Here is an 18510-nt window from a genome sequence, read left to right as displayed (position 1 = left end):
ACCACATTCTGTTTATATGTTCGCTGTCCATGAAGATATGGGTTGGTTCTGCCTCTTGACTATTGTGAACAATGCTGCTGCGAACACGGGTGTACAAAGGGTGAGACCCTGATTTCAATTCTTCTATCTATATACCCAAATGTGGGATTGCTGGAAGGAACTAACACTATGAAGTGTTTCTAAGTGCTAGTCTTTTTATACATACTACCTTGATTTTTCTCTCAAGCAATATTGCCCTTAAACCCAGACGACTGGAGCTCTTGGGCTGGGTGGGTGCCTTATTAACCACCTTCGTAGATGATGAGGAGCTCAAGAAACCTAGAAGGTGACGAGGTGCCTGGATGGCTCAGTTAAGTGTTGGAGTCTTGATCTCAGCTCATGTCTTGATCTCAGGGTTGTGAGTTCAAGCCCTGCGTTGGGCTCCGCCCTGGGCATGAAGCCTACTTTAAAAAGAAAAGAAACAAACAAACAAAAGAAACCTAGAGGGTGTACCCTAAGAAACCCATATGCCTTCCTTCAGACCACACTCTGGGTAGTTTTCCAAAACTCGTCCTTCCCAGGTCGACCCTCTCCAGGACAGGTCTAGTGTGCACAGCCATAGGCCCAGACAGCAGCCACCGGCAGCTCTAGGGAGGAGGCATGGTGTGAATCTTCAGGCTGTGTGTTTACATGCAAACATACGAAGCCCCTCAACACTTCAGGATCAAGTATCCTGAATGATAGGGGGCCTCCATTTGTCCTTTTTCTCTGGACTCTTGCAAAAATATCAGTAGCCATAATGTTATTACACAAATGTGAACTATCGACAAGATCTGAAGAACATTTAGTTCCTCTATTGCAAACCTGTTTTGAATTGGCTGTATTTTCTAAACTCAGTTTGTCACTAGTTGCCCAGTGTAGGAGTCTAGTTGCTACTTAGTAAGGAAGCCTGCACCAGGGTGGGGAGTCTGTTCTTTTCCTTTGCATGTGTACCGCCCATTAGTGCTAATGGAAAACACAGATGATACATTCATGCAACCAGCAGAGAAAAGACCCTGAACTGTCAATGCCACCGGGTAGACACTGACGCAGGCAATTCAGTAAGTGCACCCTGGGATGCACAAATGGAGGGTCGAAAAGGTACATGAGCTTGTTTGACTACATGGACATACAAATTTGTGGCTGTATAGCCCAGTCCCATAAGCAGCCTGGGAAGGAGGTTTTGTGGGGAGATGAGGTAAAGTCGTCTTGTTTCCTTGGCAAGCTAAAATGATTCCTTTCAGGAATAATCTTCCAAATCAGCTGCTTATTACACATATTACAGATCGATATTGGGCCAGGAATGTAGTAGAAGTAAAACTTGCTTGAGAAGGGTCATAAGCAAGGAGCAGCCTTGGACAGCTAAGAGGCATCATTCTCTTCAAGCAGCTATGTTTCCTCCAGGACTGGCCAACTAGACCCATCCCATCCTGACTGGGGGTCAGGCTCCAGACTGAATGCCCCTGATCTTAGCGTTCCTTCCCATGCCACCCCACAGGAACCTCACATTTGGTAAGTCCAAATCTGAGGCCTGGTCATCATCACCCCCGCCCCCCTCCCCAAACCTGCACCTTTCCCTGTGTTCCCTGTATCAGTTCCCTGGCAGTGGCAACCCACCCCCACCTGTCACTCAAGGCTGAATATTCCTCGGCTCCTCCCACATCTCCCCCAAGCCCTTGTGCTCATTCAGCTCGCTGGATTTGCTAATCTCTTTCACATGCTTTTCGCTCAATTCTGCCTGTCCCCACTGCAACCTCCTATTTCCAGGACAATTTATAGCCCCGAAAACGTCCAGCCTTCAGTCCCTCTCACCCCCATCATCTTTTCCGAAGTCTCTGCGGCACTCACCTACCAGAGAGATTTTTCTACAATGTGAATACAATCACACCCTTCCATTTCAGCTGTTCCCCCACTACCCTAGATGTGAAAAGGACTTCCGAGCGTCTGCTTTCCCACCCCCACCCCAAGTATTAGCCAGGGGCTCGCTTGTTGCTCTCAGGCCCTTTGCACAAATTTCTTCACCCTATTTTCTTTTAAACGTTTATTTATTTGGCGGGGGGGGGGGGGGGGGGCGCGGGCACAGAGAGGGAAAGTGAGAATTCCAAGCTGGCTCCCTGCTATCAGCGCAAAGCCCAAATGGGGGTCTTGATCTCAGGAACTGTGAACCATGACCTGAGCAGAAACCAAGACTCGGACACGTAACTGACTGAGCCACCCAGGCACCCTGGCTTCTTCAAACTAAGACTCGATCCTCCTCTCCGTTGCTCTTAGTTTTACTGTTTTTTGTTTTGTTTTTAGTGTTTATTTTTGAGAGAGACTGACAGAACGTGAGTGGGGAAGGATGGAGAGAGAGAGAGGGAGACACAATCTGAAACAGGTTCCAGTCTTTGAGCTGTCAGCACAGAGCCAGACTCCGGGACTCCAACTCAGGAATGGCTAGATCATGACCTAGGTCATGAAGCTTAACCAACTGAGCCACCCAGGCGCCCCACTACTGTTGGTTATTTATTTAACAAATATTTACTGAACATCTACTGCTTTGCCAGGCTATGCCCTAAACGCTCAGGTTTTGGAATGGGAAGAACAAAAAGCCTCCTGGCCACGTGGCATTTACATATTAGGGATTACAGGCACCTCCCCAGCACAAGGAATGGGAGACCTTCATCTGCCCTCCGCCTTCGGAGGGCTCCCCACATTTGACTTGTGGGGGCCATCCCTTGATTTGGCCTCTATCTCACTGACTCTTTCCCTAACAGTCCACGAGAACGGCTTGACGGGTCTACACCACCCTCCGTCTACGTACAGGCCACACTGCGCATGCTCTCTGCGGTCCTGAGCGCGAGTTTGCAAGCTACGCCTACCCGAGGCTGGGAGTGGGAACTTCCGAGCACCCCACACCCCTTCTGCCTTAATGGTACACCCCACGCGCGTGCGCCCGGGCAGCGGAAATAAGCCTTGGGGGGCGGGGCCTGTTGTGTCTCGTGACGGAAGTGTGACGGCGTCCCGGCGCGCGGGCTTTTTGGAAGTTCGCAGCAGCGGTGGAGCTGAGGTAACAACGCCGAGGGGGCTCGCTGCCCGGGCCGTGGGACCCTGCGCCGGGGTAGGGGAGCGGGTGCGCGAGGGCGGGAGGGCTGCCGTTCCGAGCTGGCGTTCTGGTGTTTTCTCTGGGGTGTTTCCCGCCGCGTCTTTCGGTTTCCGCGGCTCCCTCCTCCCGGCCGTGCTACCCTCTCCGCGCTCGTCTTCGATTCTTCGCTCTCCGTCAGGGTTCAGCTCCTGCGCCCGAGAAACGTAACCCCATTCCGCCTCTAGCTCAGTCACGGTCGGCATCGCCAGCTGCCTCGCTCCGGGGTTTCTATTTTGTGGTTACGTGGTGCTGTCGGGGTTTCTGTTTGTGGTTACGTGGTGCTCTCGGGGAAGCCCCGGCGCGAAACCCGGCGCGTCTCCTTCCCGGGGCCGCTAAGCTCGGCGCCTCTGGGCGAGGGGCGTGCCGGGCGCACCGGCGCTGCGCAGCCGCCTGCTAGTTACTCATCTCTGGTGGTCGGCCGAACTTAGCAAAATGCACCTGCTGGGATAGGTTGATTTCAGCATATTCCGCTTCTGGCTGCGCGTCTCTCTTGGTCAGTATGCCCTTCGTGCATTTTCTCTGCCCACCCCGGGCTCTAACCGGGGTAAGGGGGTCGGAGCAGGCGATCTGGGGGTCTGGAGCTGGGCAGACCTAGGCTTTATTTCTGCCTCTTCCACTGCTGGCCTTTTAACCTTGGGGCGATTACTTTATGCCTCCAAATTCTAAAAGACGTTCATCTAAATTGGGGCTGATAACACCTACTCGACAGGGTTGGTATGAGGGTCAAATTAGCGGGTCTTGGGACTCGTAGGGAGTTCAGTGATTTATTCAGCAAATAATTTATCGGGAGCCTGTTATAAGGCAGGTACCGGTGTTGAAATACTGGAGGTTCACTGGTAAACAAAGCCAGACATGGCCCCCTGGCCTCCTGGAGTTCATAGTCAAGGGGGAGATACAGTCCTTAAGCTAGCATTAGAAATACGACTTTGGGGGCGCCTGGGTGGCTCAGTCGGTTAAGCGTCCGACTTCAGCTCAGGTCACGATCTCACGGTCCGTGAGTTCGAGCCCCGCGTCGGGCTCTGGGCTGATGGCTCAGAACCTGTAGCCTGCTTGCGATTCTGTGTCTCCCTCTCTCTCTGCCCCTCCCCCGCTCATGCTCTGTCTCTCTGTCTCAAAGATAAATAAAACGTTTAAAAAAATTAAAAAAAAAAACACGAAATACTACTTTGTTTATTTTTTTAAATTTACATTTTTTTAAAAAATATTTTTATTTATTTCTGACACAGCATGAGCAGGGGAGGGGCAGAGAGAGAGGGAGACACAGAATTTGAAACAGGCTCCAGGCTCTGAGCTGTCAGCACAGAGCCCGACGTGGGGCTCGAACTCACGGACTGTGAGATCATGACCTGAGCTGAAGTCAGACGCTTAACCAACTGAGCCACCCAGGCGCCCCTAGAAATACGACTTTAAAGGTGTGGTGATGGGGACGTAGTAGGATTCTTGCACAGAGAGTCATGACCCCGAGGCTTTTCTTTCCAGGAAGCGACTTTATTTCTGTTGGCACTGTGCGGTTGGGTTCCAACCCGAAGAACTGAGCCCCGAACTTCCCGTGGTGTAGTTTTGTTTTTTTTTTCTTAAATACGTTTTCTATTTCTTTGTCTCCTGTACATGGTAACACACACAAACATGTCGTGTGATTAAGTAGTCTCAGTACATAAGATCAGGAGGGATGTTGTCACGTAGGCGCATAGCCAGGTTACCTTGAAGTTTTTTGTTTTTTCTTTTCTCTCATCTTTTTTTCCTCTCCTTAGGGAAGGGACCCTAAGGAGAGAAGAGAAATGGCTGTTGCCTTCAAAGGATGTAGTAGGGGAGTGTTTAACCTAGACGGAGCTTCTGGGGAAGTGTAGATTGAGCTGAGCTCTGAAGGATTTGTAGGAATTAAAAGATTAGAGGGCAGGGGATGAAAGGAGGGGTATGTATGTGAGTTCCAGACAGAAAAACATCTATAAGGGCCTGTGGCAGGATAACTTGGGATTTGAAGGACTGAAGGCAATTCAGTGTGGCTAGAGTATATAGGGATTAAGGGTAGAGTTAGGTGTGGGCCTGACCCTGTAGGACTTTTTTTTTATCCTGACTTCAGGATATGGGACTGATAGGAGAGAAGATGGCTGAAGAGTTTTAAGGTGAGGATGGAGATGGAGTTTCAGCTGCATTAACAAACAGATTAATTGCTGTGTGGGGGACAAGTTAGGAAGCTTTTGTCGTAGTTCAGGTGAGAGGTGGTAGTGACTTTGGAGTGATGTGGGAATAGTGGATCTCAGAAGTAGACAGATTTGAGAGCTGATTAGGGGTTCACATTGACAGGACTTGGTAGTGGATGTGGAGGAGGACGGTGGAATTGTCATGCCCCTGTGTGTCCCTTTTTATTTATTTATTTTTTAAATTTTTTTTTTTAACGTTTATTTATTTTTGAGACAGGGAGAGACAGAGCATGAATGGGGGAGGAACAGAGAGAGAGAGGGAGACACAGAATCGGAAGCAGGCTCCAGGCTCCGAGCCATCAGCCCAGAGCCCGACGCGGGGCTCGAACCCGCGGACCGCGAGATCGTGACCTGAGTGAAGTCGGACGCTCAACCGACTGAGCCACCCAGGCGCCCCTCTTATTTATTATTTTTGAGAGAGAGTGCATATGCGCACACGCGGAGGGAGAGAGAGAGACAGACACAGAATCTGAAGCAGGCTCCAGACTCTGAGCTGTCCGCACAGAGCCTGACGCAGGGTTGAATCCTTGAACTAACTGTGAGATCATGACCTGAGCCGAAGTCAGGATGCTTAACTGACTGAGCCACCCAGGCGCCCCCTCTCTCTCCCTACTTTAATCTACATGCTTGATACCAGATTGTTCCCTCAAAACCTTTTTCAGTCTTAAACCGGCAGAATCTGAATCAGGCAGATTCTCTTTTGCTCCAGAAGTTTTGATTGCTGTCTATTATTTACAGAATAAAAGCTAAATCCCTTAAACCTGGCATTTAAGATCTTGTACAGTTTATTCCCAGTCTTTCTAGCCATCCTATTCACTGTTCCTCTACTTCAACTCTGTACCTCAGGCAGTTTACTCATTTTCCCCAAATAAGTTTTTCAAATTCTCATAGAAAGGTCTTTCTTCATGTCATTCTCCTTCCCGGTAGTGTATAGAGTATACCATCTGGTTATCTTGACTACCTAATTTAATCTCTTGAGTTCCAGTTCAAGCTTTCCTCTGCTGGGATGCCTTCTTGATGTTTGAGCACACATTTATTTCATTAGTCTTGTTAACTTCTTTTTTTTTTTTTTTTTTTCAATTTTTTAAAATGTTTTTATTTTTGACAGAGAGAGAGAGGGAGACACAGAATCCGAAATAGGCTTCAGGCTCCGAGCTGTCAGCACAGAGCCCGATGCAGGGCTCGAACTCATGAACCACGAGATCATAACCTGAGCCAAAGTCGGACGCTCAACCGACTGAGCCACCCAGGCACCCCAGTCTTGTTAAACTTCTTACTAGTTTTCATACCATTTCATTGACACTTTGCCTTTATAGTGTTTTTGATTTATTCATTTGTGAAATATTATTATATGCTTGTAATAATATTCTTGTGTGTATATTTATAATTTATCACACTATTAAGTGCTAGCTTTGTTCTAGGCAGTGTGCTGGGTAGATGCTAAAAAAATTAAAATGGGCAAAAATTCTGAAACCACTTGATTAGAATACAAGTTTCTAATACAGAAATTCCAGGGAATTTTCCAAATTATTTTGGTTTGGATGAAAATCACCTACTCATACTGGTTAGTAGCCCTTAACCTATGGAGTACCTGCTATGTACACTCCTGATAATGTATAAAGTACTCCGTTAACAGGGAGGGAAGGAAAACAGTCAAGCTTGTTTCCTTGTGGAAGTTTCATCCAGCTCTGACACTTTTCCCTTACAGTTCCCTGATAGAGCAACAATGGACCAGAAAATATTATCTCTAGCAGGAGAAAAAACAGCAGACAAACTGCAGGAATTGCTTCAGGCTGTGAAAGAAGATGATGTAAGTATTAAGCATGTTCTGCTATAAAGCAAATGTCAAGCATGATGACAAATTCAAAGAACATGTTAGAAAAATTACTCTGCCACTTTACCTCCTACCCACCTTAGGAAACAAGGATTTTTTGATAAATGTTAAGAAATGGGGAGAGGAATAAAATAGACAATCGAAGGGCTTTGTATACAACTATATAGCATTTAAGTATTTATGCAATTATATATAAATATATACACATACAATATATATGTACATACATACAAATTAGGGTACTTTTAAGGTTCTTAGAACAATCCTAACGAAGGTAATATCCTGATTATAGTTTTTGATGTGACATTTTGCCTACTGATGCTTCTTTATTAAAATTCATAAATTCATAAGCAATACAATATTTTGAAATTCTTTTTTTTAAATTTTTATTTTCTAACATTTATTCATTTTTGAGAGTGAGAGAGACAGAGTATGAGTGGGGGAGGGGCAGAGAGAGAAGGGAGACACAGAATCCAAAGCAGGCTCCAGGTTTCGAGCTGTCAGCACAGGGCCCGACGCAGGGCTTGAATTCACGGATTGCGAGATCATGACCTGAGCTGAAGTTGGACGTTTAACCGACTGAGCCACCCAGGCGCTCCAAATATTTTGAGATTCTTATGTGAATCTTCTTACTCTCCTGATACACTTCTCCTTTTTGCATAATAATGTGTTCTTAGCTTATTCATATTCATGTATGGAAAGGAATCCCTCCTTAACATTAACCTTAAGTATTAAGTATATATGTCTAAACGAGTTAAGACTTTGTGTATTATGTTTTTAAAGGAATTTTTGCATGCCTGTGTTGTGGTACATTGTAATTTCTGTTAAAATGTGACACTAATTGGGAATTGAGGTAGGGGTGGGCTCTGTTTTGTTTTGTTTTTTTAATTAACAAAAGCAGGACTGCTTTTGTAGCAGCTTTTTGAGACAACCCATTGCATGAGTTGCAGCTTGAGTTATTCTGTAGACATTAAGATTTGGTTAAAACCAACTTTTAATTAGTTTATTGATTTAGAACTTATGTTTTATATGCTTTTGAGCTCGAAGAGGCCTTAACATTAACCATAATAAGCAAACATAAGAACTAGAACAAAATTCATGATATAAATAGATGCTGTGAATTACTTCTCTGATTCTTGCTTATCCCTAGAAAAGATCTCTATCTTTTGGCTTTTGTAAAGATGAAATGAGTTAATGCATGTAAACCATCTAATAGACACTGAATAATTTTTTTTTTAATGTTTATTTTTGAGAGAGAGGGAGAGACACAGCATGTGAGTGGGGCAGGGGCAGAGAGAGGGAGACACAGAATCCGAAATAGGCTTCAGGCTCCGAGCTGTCAGCACAGAGCCCGATGCAGGGCTCGAACTCATGAACCACGAGATCATAACCTGAGCCGAAGTCGGACGCTCAACCGACTGAGGCACCCCGCACTGAATAATTGTTAGCAAAATTCCTTCACTGACACGGACACAGTCTTCTGAACATTTCTGTTTTGTTAACATTTGCCTTAAAAGTTTAATACCTCAAACTGGACAAAATTTCTCTTATTTTCCCATTAATGCAGAATCAACTTTTTGGCCATAATATCATACTGTTGTCTCATTGGTTTTATAAGCAACTAAAATCCCAACTCATTTTTGCGGATGTTGGTATTAGGCTAATTTTCTTCATCTCTGAATTTTTGTAGTTAGTTTTTAGAACCCACATATAAAATTATACACTTATATCTTAATTATCTTTTAAAATTAATTGCATTTTGCTCTATCAAGATCTTTTTGTATCTTGATTCTGTTGACCAGTGTAGTAGTCATCTTTTTATATCCTCTACAAATTTGTTAAGTATTCCAGCAATATATACATTCAGTTTATTTAATGCCCATAGAAGATATGCTTAGAGTAAAAAATTATAAAACACATAAAGAAGTCCATGACAAGAGGGGCACCTGGATGGCCCAGTTGGTTAAGTGTCTGACTCTCAGTTTTGGCTCAGGTCATGATCTCATGATTTTGTGAGTTTGAGGCCTTCGTCAGGCTCTGTGCTGACAGTGTGGTGCCTGCTTGGGATTTTCTCTCTATTCCTCTCTCTCTGCCCCTCCACTGCTCATGCTATCTTTGTCTCTCTCAAAAAAAAAAAAAAAAAGTCCATGACAAGAAAGACTGACATATCCAGCAATTGGAAAATTCACATTGAAGGATTTAGAGAATAGAGGGGAATCTAAAAGGTACTCTAGAGTACACAAATATTTGGGGTGCCTAGGTGGCATTCAACTCTTGATTTTAGCTCAGGTCATGATCCCCCAGGGTCATGGGATTGAGCCTCATTCATGGGCTCACACTCAGTGCAGAACCTGTTTAAGATTTCTCTCTCGGGGCGCCTGGGTGGCGCAGTCGGTTAAGCGTCCGACTTCAGCCAGGTCACGATCTCGCGGTCCGTGAGTTCGAGCCCCGCGTCAGGCTCTGGGCTGATGGCTCGGAGCCTGGAGCCTGCTTCCGATTCTGTGTCTCTCTCTCTCTCTGCCCCTCCCCCGTTCATGCTCTGTCTCTCTCTGTCCCAAAAATAAATAAAAAAAATAAATAAATAAAATAAAATAACAATAAAATAAAGTAAAACATACTTTAAAAAAAAAAAAAAAAGATTTCTCTCTCTCCTTGCCCCCCCCCTCCACTCACACATTCTCTCTAAAATAAAAAATATATATATTTCATGTAAATATTTAATGTGATTTTTAATATACTCAAATATGTAAATGAAGAAATAGAATTCATAAAATAAGAAGGGATAGATTTGGAAAACAGAAAACTTCTAGAAATGGAAACCTTGACAGTTAGCAGTGGACTAAACACTGCTGAAGAGGAAATTAGTGAAGTGGATTACAGACCTGGGGATACCTCAACAAAGCAAAGATTTTAAAGAGATGGAAAATATGAATAGTATTTAAAATATGTGGAGAATACTTTAATAAAAGAATATATCTTTGGGGCCGGCTGACTTAGTTGGTGGAGCCTGTGACTTGATCTCAGGGTTGTGAGTTTAAGCTCCACATATGGTGTAGAGATTGCTTAAAAAAAAAAAAAAAAAAAATTTTTTTTCTTTTTTTTTTTTAAGCGAGAGGGTGCAGGTGAGTGGGGGCAAAGAGAGAATGAATCCTACAAGAGGCAGAGAGAAAGAAGTGGGGCTTACCTGCGGCTTATGTTTTACTTGAAGCGGGGCTTGAGCTCACCTGATGTGGAACTCAAACTCATGAACTGTGAGATAATCACCTCAGCCAAAGTCAGATGCTTAATGACTGAGCCACCCAGGCACCCAAAAAATAAAATATTATTACAATTTTTTTTTAAGTTTATTATTTTGAGAGCATGTGAGCAGGGCAGGGACAGAGACAGAAGGGAGGGAGAGAATCCCAAGCAGGCTCTGCACAGCCTGACACAGGTTCTGAACTGCGAGATCATGACCTGAGCTGAAATCAAATCAAGAGTCAGACGTTTAACTGACTGAGGCACGTAGGCCTCCCTACCCCCGTCCAAAACCAAAATCTTAAAAAAAATATATATATATATACATATATATATATACATATATATATATGTATATATATATCTTTTTAAACATGTAGATTTGTGTCACGTACTAAAGCACAAAGAAAACGTTGATAGGTCTCATAAGGTAGAAGAAATATATAACCACCCTCTTTGGTCACAATTCAGTAAAACTGGAAATCAGAAATGAAATAAATACAAACGGATTTTCTACTGGGACATAAAATACCTTTTAAACAATTTTTGGGTCAAAAGGGATATGACAACAGAAATTATAGGATTTCTAAAAAAATAGTGAAAATACTACATATCAGAATCCATGGAATACTTTTAAAAATCACCTAAGTCAATTAAAAGGAAATAAATGAATTAAATTATCAAAAAGCAGTAAACAAGAGCACAAAGAAAGTACTAAAATAAAAATGGAAACTAATCAAGTAGATCAAATTATTTATACATCAAAATCCTGATTCCTTGAAAAATTAGACAAAACCATTGACTAATCAAGAAAGCAATGTGGTAAACCCAAATGTACAAAATAAGAAATGAGAAGGGGGAAATAACTATTAATAAAGAGAGAATGTCAAAAAATAGTAAGAGACTACTTCATATATATCTATGCAAATAAATTTGAAAATCTAGAGGAAATGGATAATTAAGAATATACAGTTTAATAAAATTGACCCAATTTGAGATGGAAAGCTTAACTGGAACCAATTTCCATAGAAGGAAGAGTTAATCAAACAGTTAAGTCACACAAAAATACCAGGCCCAGATAATTTCACAGGGGACTTCTACCAAACATAGAAATCAGAAGTTAGAGATAGTCTCAGTGCTACATAATTTGTTTGATAGCGTATATAATACATAAGGATCTGTACATACATAAGGAAAACTTGTAGATGCTTTTATAAAGTGTAACACTGAACCCTAAATTTGATAAAGGTAGCATATTTTCACTTACAAATATTGATGCAAAAACCTTAAATTAAATGCTAGAGGACAGAGTCTAATACCAGATTAAAAAAAAATACACGATGACCAAATGGAGTTTATACCAAGAATACAAGGTTGGTTCAGTAATAGAAAGTATATTACCACAAAGACCATGTGATTATCTTCAGAAATTAGAGACAGCCTTTGACAAAATCCAGCACTCATTCCTAGTAAAAACTCTTGAGAAAATAGGAGTGGGTGGCTTTTTCCTTAATAAGATAAAATACATGTATAGATCCGAAAGTCAGCATCCTGTTTTTCTTTATCTTTTTTCTTTTTAAGTTTTTATTTAAATTTCAGTTAGTTAACATACAGTGCAATATTGGTTTCTGGAGAATTCAAGTTAGCATCTTAATGGGAAACCCTGGAGGCATTGATGCTAAGATCAGGCACCAGGCTGTATGCCTACTCTCTCCATCACTATTTAACATCGTTCTGGTCTGTTAGCCAATGCAATTAGTCTAGAGAAAACAATGACGCATAAAAATAGAAAAAATATGTAAAACCACGTGTCTTTGTAGATACCATAATAGTACACCTGGAAAATCCTGAAGAATCCATGATCAAACCATCTACAACAAGAGCTAGGTAGCAGAATATAAAATTGTGTAAAAATCAGTAGCATTTTTTTTAAGTTTATTTATTTTGAGAGAGAAAGTGCAAGTAGAGGAGGGGCAGAGAGAGAGAATCCCAAGCAGGCTCTGCACTGTCATGTGGAGCTCAGTGCAGAGCTCAAATCCATGAACCCTGAGATCATGACCTGAACCAAAGTCGGACACTTAACTGATATAATCATCCAGGCATCTCTCAATAGCGTTTCATACACATAAAAACAAAGCTCATATAGAAAAATAAGAATAGCTAGGAAAACACTGAAATGGAAGATATCTGAGGAAGGACTAGCCCTACTGGACAGTGAACATACCAAAAACCCTCTGTAATGAAGAATGTGGTATTGGTGCATGAGAGGAAAACAGATAATGGAATAACAAAGTCTCAAAATAGACCCAACACATAAAATCTAGTCTATTATAAGGTGGTATCCCAAATAATTGGGGCAAAGATCCTATTTAATAAATAGTGTTGGGACAACTAGTTAGCCATTTAGGAAAAATAGATAAAATTAGATGTATTCTACATACACCGTTCAAGAATAAGCTCCACAATCAGAGGTCTAAATGTAAAAACCAAACCTAAATATTAGAAGAAAACGTGGGTGAATTCGTCTTTTGAACTGTAGTGCAGAGAAAGCTTTTCTAGGATTCAAAATCTGGATACCTTAAAAGGTTGATAAATTTATCTACATATCTATAAAATTTACATGACCAAAAATACCATACACAATCAAAACACAAATGACAAATTGGGAGAAGATATTTGCAGTTTTCACAGATAAAGGGTTAATATTCCTAATTCATAAATAACTTACAATAATTGAAGGAGAAGAAAAGTAAAAAAATCCTATTAAAAAGAGCAAAAGGAGTATAGAGGATAATCACAATGACATAAAAATGACCATAACATAAGAAAGGATGCTCGACCTCACTCATAAGAGAAAATTCAAGTAAAACCATTACTACCTGTCAGTAGGAAAAATTGAACAGCTTGTCTGTACACTCTTGCCGAGACCAGGGAAGCAGTCACTCATACGTTGCTGGTAGGAATGCAAACACAGTGAGACCGTGATTAGAATCTGGTTAGAGGGATAGATAACAAATAAACCCTGAACTTTTTTTTAAGATTTTATTTTTTAGCAATCTCTTTACCCAATGTGGGGGCTTGAACTCACAATCCCGAGATCAAGGTTCACATGCTATAGCAACTGAGCCAGCCAGCCAGCCAGGGCCCCCCCCCCCCCCCAAAGATTTTATTTTTAAGTAATCTCTACATCTAACATGGGGCTCACATTCACAACTCTGAGATCAAAAGTCGCACGTTCCATTGAGCCAGCAGGGCTCCCCAATCCTGAAATTTTAAAATTGGATTACTTATTGTAGTGACACAGGCAAAGCAATTCTGAAGTGATTTTAGATAGATTACAGAGTTCAGCAAATGAGTAAATGTGTCGATGTTGGCATTTTTACTGTTAGAAAGGACGTACAAATCTAGGATATAGGAAGGCAAGAAAGAACGCTGTGGGGATAGATTAGAAATGGAAGTATTGATACAAATTTATGGTTCTCACGTATATGTGTGTATATGCATATCTGCATGCACGTATATATTTGTATGTATTTGCATATACACGTGTATTTTTTTTTCTTTAGCTCTGTTCACTGGAAGAACTAAGAAGCAGTTAAGATGCCACGGTAGTAACAAGTACACCCATGACCTAGATCTTTGTTCTCTTAATAATCAATAATCATTCCCCACTGAAAGGAACCAGGGCTTTTCAGAGAAAGGGCGAATTTCAAGGGTGGGCATGATGGATACAAGATGAGCCGGGAACATCTTATAAACCAGAAAGTAAAGCAGTGCCCAGAAAAAATGATTGAGGGCATGTCACAAAGACGTAGGAACCAGCTTAAAGGGGCTTCCATCACCCAAATCTGGGACCATTAGAACATCAAAATAATTAAGTTCAATTACGAATTATAAACTATTGAAAAATAAATTTGTGAGTCCATACTGATAATAAAAAAATAAATGGAGAGAAGGAAGGTCTTGCCTCTGTGCTAGAGTTAGAAAATCACCATTTTGCAGCTATCATGATGAAGATTGTATCAGGCAAGAAACATCAGTGGGTGCTAAATCCAGGGAGATTTTTTTTTTTTTAGTTTTAAGCTACTTTTGGACTTACAGAAAAGTTGTAAAAATAATACAGAGAATTTCTGGGTATCTTCCTCAGCATCTTACATAACCTTAGTCACAATTTTAAGAATTAAGAAATTAACATTGGGGCAATACCATTAGCAAACCTGTTTCTCCCCTGATGTTGTTTCTCGCCCCCCAGAATCCTGCTCATCATACAACATGCACTTGTTATTTTTCCCTGACTTTCTGCAGTTTGCAACAGTTCCTCGGTCTGTCCTTGTTTCTCATGATCTTGGTAACCCTGAAGAGTATTTTGCTGAATGTTCCTCAATTGGTTCCTGTCTGATTCATCCCTGATAAAAGGAGCCCAGAAATGGTGCTGTACCTTTTTCAGTGTATTGTATCCCTGGGCTCCTGATGTCTGTGTCATTCTGGTGATACTGACTTTGGTAACCTGGTAATGGTGGTTGTTGTTGGGCTTTTCCATTATACAAGGGGAAAATTAGATGAGCAAGATAGGTGCATGGTCAAAGTGTCTGTCTACAAACTGCTCACTGGTTGCAACAGGAGGGAGGAAAGTAATTACAAAGTGGGAAAATTAAGCAACGCCCTTGACTGAATGACCAGAATTAATATTACCAGTGAGGGATAGATGGGCATCACATGCCTCCAGGTGTGATACTATGGGAAGGATGCTGTATCACCTGTGTTGAGACTGGGAATGCATAGACTCTGTAATCGTGAGAAAATATCAGACATTGCAAAGTGAGGACTGTTCTATGAAAAAAAAAAGTTTGTTTTTGGACTGTGCCATTAATTTGGTGGTTCCAGCCTCCCAATTAAAAGAACAACTTTCAGGGGCACCTGGGTGGCTTGGTCAGTTAAGCGTCCGACTTCGGCTCAGGTCATGATCTCACGGTCCGTGAGTTCGAGCCCTGCGTCGGGCTCTGTGCTGACAGCTCGGAGCCTGGAGCCTGTTTCAGATTCTGTGTCTCCCTCTCTCTCTGCCCCTCCCCTGTTCATGCTCTGTCTCTGTCTCAAAAATAAATAAACGTTAAAAAAAAAAAAAAATTAAAAAAGAACAACTTTCATGTTTTCTGAAAAAACAAGGACATGTAATCTTAGTTGACTTTTGTGTTTTAAAATGCAGTAAAAAGCATAAAGTCAAAAAGGAAGATGAAAGATCTAAATGGAGGAAGGAGGCGAGCTGAGGACAGAGGGAGTAGAAAACTCTATTTGAGTTTTCTACTGTTGTACATTGGGCTCTGTGCAGAGTCCTCTACCTGTCATCTAATTTATTCCTCCTAACAGTCCTTGGAGGTGGGGAGATGGACCCACATAACAGTGAAATAATTTGGCTGAGGTTATGAAGCTAGTAAGTGTCATGACCAGGATTCATCTTCTGATTCTGGATCCAGTTTTTTTTCTCCCATGCCACACTGCCTTCTATTGAAACATTGGTTTCAAGATGAGTTGGGGTTTCTTAGCCTTACTGCTTTTCGCGTTTTGGACTGTGTAACTCTTTGCTGAGTGGTGCTGTCCTTTGTCTTGTAGGGTGTTTATCAGCATCCGTGGTCTTAATCCTTTAGATGATTATAGCACCCTTCCAGTTATGACAACTAAAAATGTCTCCAGGCATTGCCCGGTGTACTATGGGTTTGGAGGGAGGGAGAAAATCAGACAAAAGGGTTGACAAATTCCCCTTTGAGAGTTATGTTAAGGGATGAGCATTCTGTTGAGAGGTTCCAGGCAGAGCAGTCAGGTACTCCTTATGTATTTAAGAAGGGAGAAATGGACTTGAGTCCGAAAGGTCAGGCACATGTAGTTGTGGAAGAGAACAAATTCACTGTTATATTAGTCTGCTTCTGTGACACTCCTTTCTATGGATATTGTTAGCCTCACTTTCTCAGTCTTTGTTGGCTGCTGCTTCTCCTCTTAATCCTTGAATGTTGGTGTTTCTCCTCTCTTTACATCTCTCCCTGAATGATCTCTTACATTTCCATTGAGTTCTTTCTTCACTGAGCTCCATTTTGGCATATCCAGTTGTCTACTTGGCATTTCCACTTGGATATCTTAAGAGTAGTAGTTCTGAATCCCACATCAGATTTGCTAAATCAGAAACTGTAGCCCAGCGATTTGTTTTAACAAACCCTCTGGGTGATTCAAATGCTCACTGAATCCCAGGTTTTCAGCATGTCAATGGCTAGTGCCACATTTACACATTTAGTTGCTTTGGCCAGAAGCTTTGCTTTCTTTTCCTTCATCATCACCCCCTTTTCACTTCTAAACTGAGGAAGTCTGTCTTAGTCCATTCAGGCTGCTATAACAAAATACAGCAGGCTTATATATGAGGAATGTTTGTTTCTCCTAGTTCTGGAGGCTGGAAGTCTGAGATGAGAATGCCAGTAGAAGGCCCTCTTCTGGGTTGCAGACTTCACATTGTATCCTCACATGGTGGAAGGGCTAGGGAATTCTGTGGGATCTCTGATAAGACGACTAATCCCATTCACGAGAATTCTACCTTCATCACCTAATTACCTCCCAAAGGTCCCATTCCAAATACTGTCACATCAGGCATGTGGATTTTATGGGGACATAAACATTCAGACCACAGCATATCCTTTTGATTTGACCTCTCAAATGTATCTTCTGTCTGCTTTTCTTCATCTCCTTTACTAGTTTGCCAGGCCTGCCATTTACAAAGTACTACAAATTGAGTAGCCTAAACAACAAAAATTTATTTTTACAGTTTTGGAGACTCGAAGTCCAAGATCAAGGTGCTAGTGATGTTGGTTTCTTTGAGGCTGTGAGAATCTCACCTAGCTTCTGTCAATTTGCTGATAATCTTTGTCATTTTTTAGCTTGTATCACCCTGATCTCTGCTTCCATTTTCATGTGGCACACTCACTTTTTATGTGTCTTTGTGTCCAAGATTCCCCTTCTTAGGAGGATGTTTGTTGTATTAACGCCAGTCTTAATGACTGCAACTAATTACATTTACAACAACCCTAGTTTCAAATAAAGTCACATTCTGAGGTCCTACGGTTTGGAACTCCAACATGAATTTGAGGAGGGACACTGTTCAACCGGTAACATCTTCCCTGCTGTTTGGTCTAGGCCACTATCATCTCTCACTTGAACTCTAGAACAGTCTTCTAACCTATCATTTCACTCATAAACCCCCCACCATTCTCTACATAAGGAGCAAGACTGATTTAAAAAAAAAAAGTACCGTGTCACTCTCTTTTCTCTTTAGTAACTTCTATTGTACTTAGACAATTGTAGAATGAATATATGAACAAATTTCAGTCTTGACAGCTGTGCATCATGTTAAGATTTACTCTGCTCTATCTTAATAAATGTTATTCGTGATACCCAAAGTCTCTGAAGGATATGAACTTGACAGATAAATGTGTTTCATATTGGGAATTTAGGTCACTGGGTACAGAAATTGTTGCCAGAGGTTTGTAGCTTTTCTCTCTTTGATTACAGTTGGCTAATCTCCTTCAGAATCAGGCAGTGAAAGGAAAAGCTGCTGGAGCGCTCCTGCGAGCTATCTTCAAAGGTAATAAAAAACTAATGCTCTTCTACCTCCGAGTACATTGGTAGATTTGTTTACTTGTGGCCCATATTGAAGCTTTTCTTACTGTTTAAAGCACCACTGAGACTTTGGGAATTTTACAAAATCAACTAAAGCTGCAGTCTCTCAGGGGGCCTGGGTGGCTCAGTTGGTTAAGCGTCCGACTTTTGATCTTGGCTCAAGTCATGATCCCACAGTCAGTGGGATCAAGCCCCATGCTGGGCTCTGTGCTGACAGCAAGGAGCCTGCCTGGGATTCTCTCTCTGCCCCTGCCCCACTTGTGAAAATGGACATCCTTATATTGTTCCTGATCTCAGGACGAAATCTTTCAATTTTTTTTATCATTGAGTGTGAAGTTAGTTGTGGGTTTTCCATAGATGCCCTTTATTAGGTTAAGGAAGTACCCATCTTTTCCTAGTTTGTTGAGTGTTCTCATGAAAGGGTATTGGATTTTTCAGATGCT

General features: G+C 41.9%; 1 protein-coding gene across 3 annotated transcripts in view; it reads left to right on the top strand.

Moving 5' to 3' along the window:
* Positions 1–18510, top strand: part of FANCI (FA complementation group I) — a 102630-nt gene that overhangs the window by 12101 nt on the left and 72019 nt on the right. Inside the window, exons 1-3 of one of the 3 annotated variants that reach the window (XM_019460227.2) lie at positions 2937–3067; positions 7052–7153; positions 17960–18032. In XM_019460227.2, coding sequence (XP_019315772.2) covers positions 7070–7153; positions 17960–18032 — 157 coding nt within the window. In that variant the 5' untranslated portion in view covers positions 2937–3067; positions 7052–7069. Of the gene's footprint in view, positions 1–2936; positions 3068–3432; positions 3636–7051; positions 7154–17959; positions 18033–18510 lie in introns of those variants that run through there. The other 2 variants (XM_053888678.1, XM_019460228.2) reach the window with 2 other exon arrangements.

This window comes from Panthera pardus, unplaced genomic scaffold (assembly GCF_024362965.1).
Source record: "Panthera pardus isolate Hobbes unplaced genomic scaffold, ASM2436296v1 HiC_scaffold_23, whole genome shotgun sequence".
NCBI classification, from domain to species: Eukaryota; Metazoa; Chordata; class Mammalia; order Carnivora; family Felidae; genus Panthera; species Panthera pardus.
The sequence above is the reverse complement of the archived record's forward strand: the minus strand, read 5'-3'. Positions and strand labels throughout refer to the sequence as shown.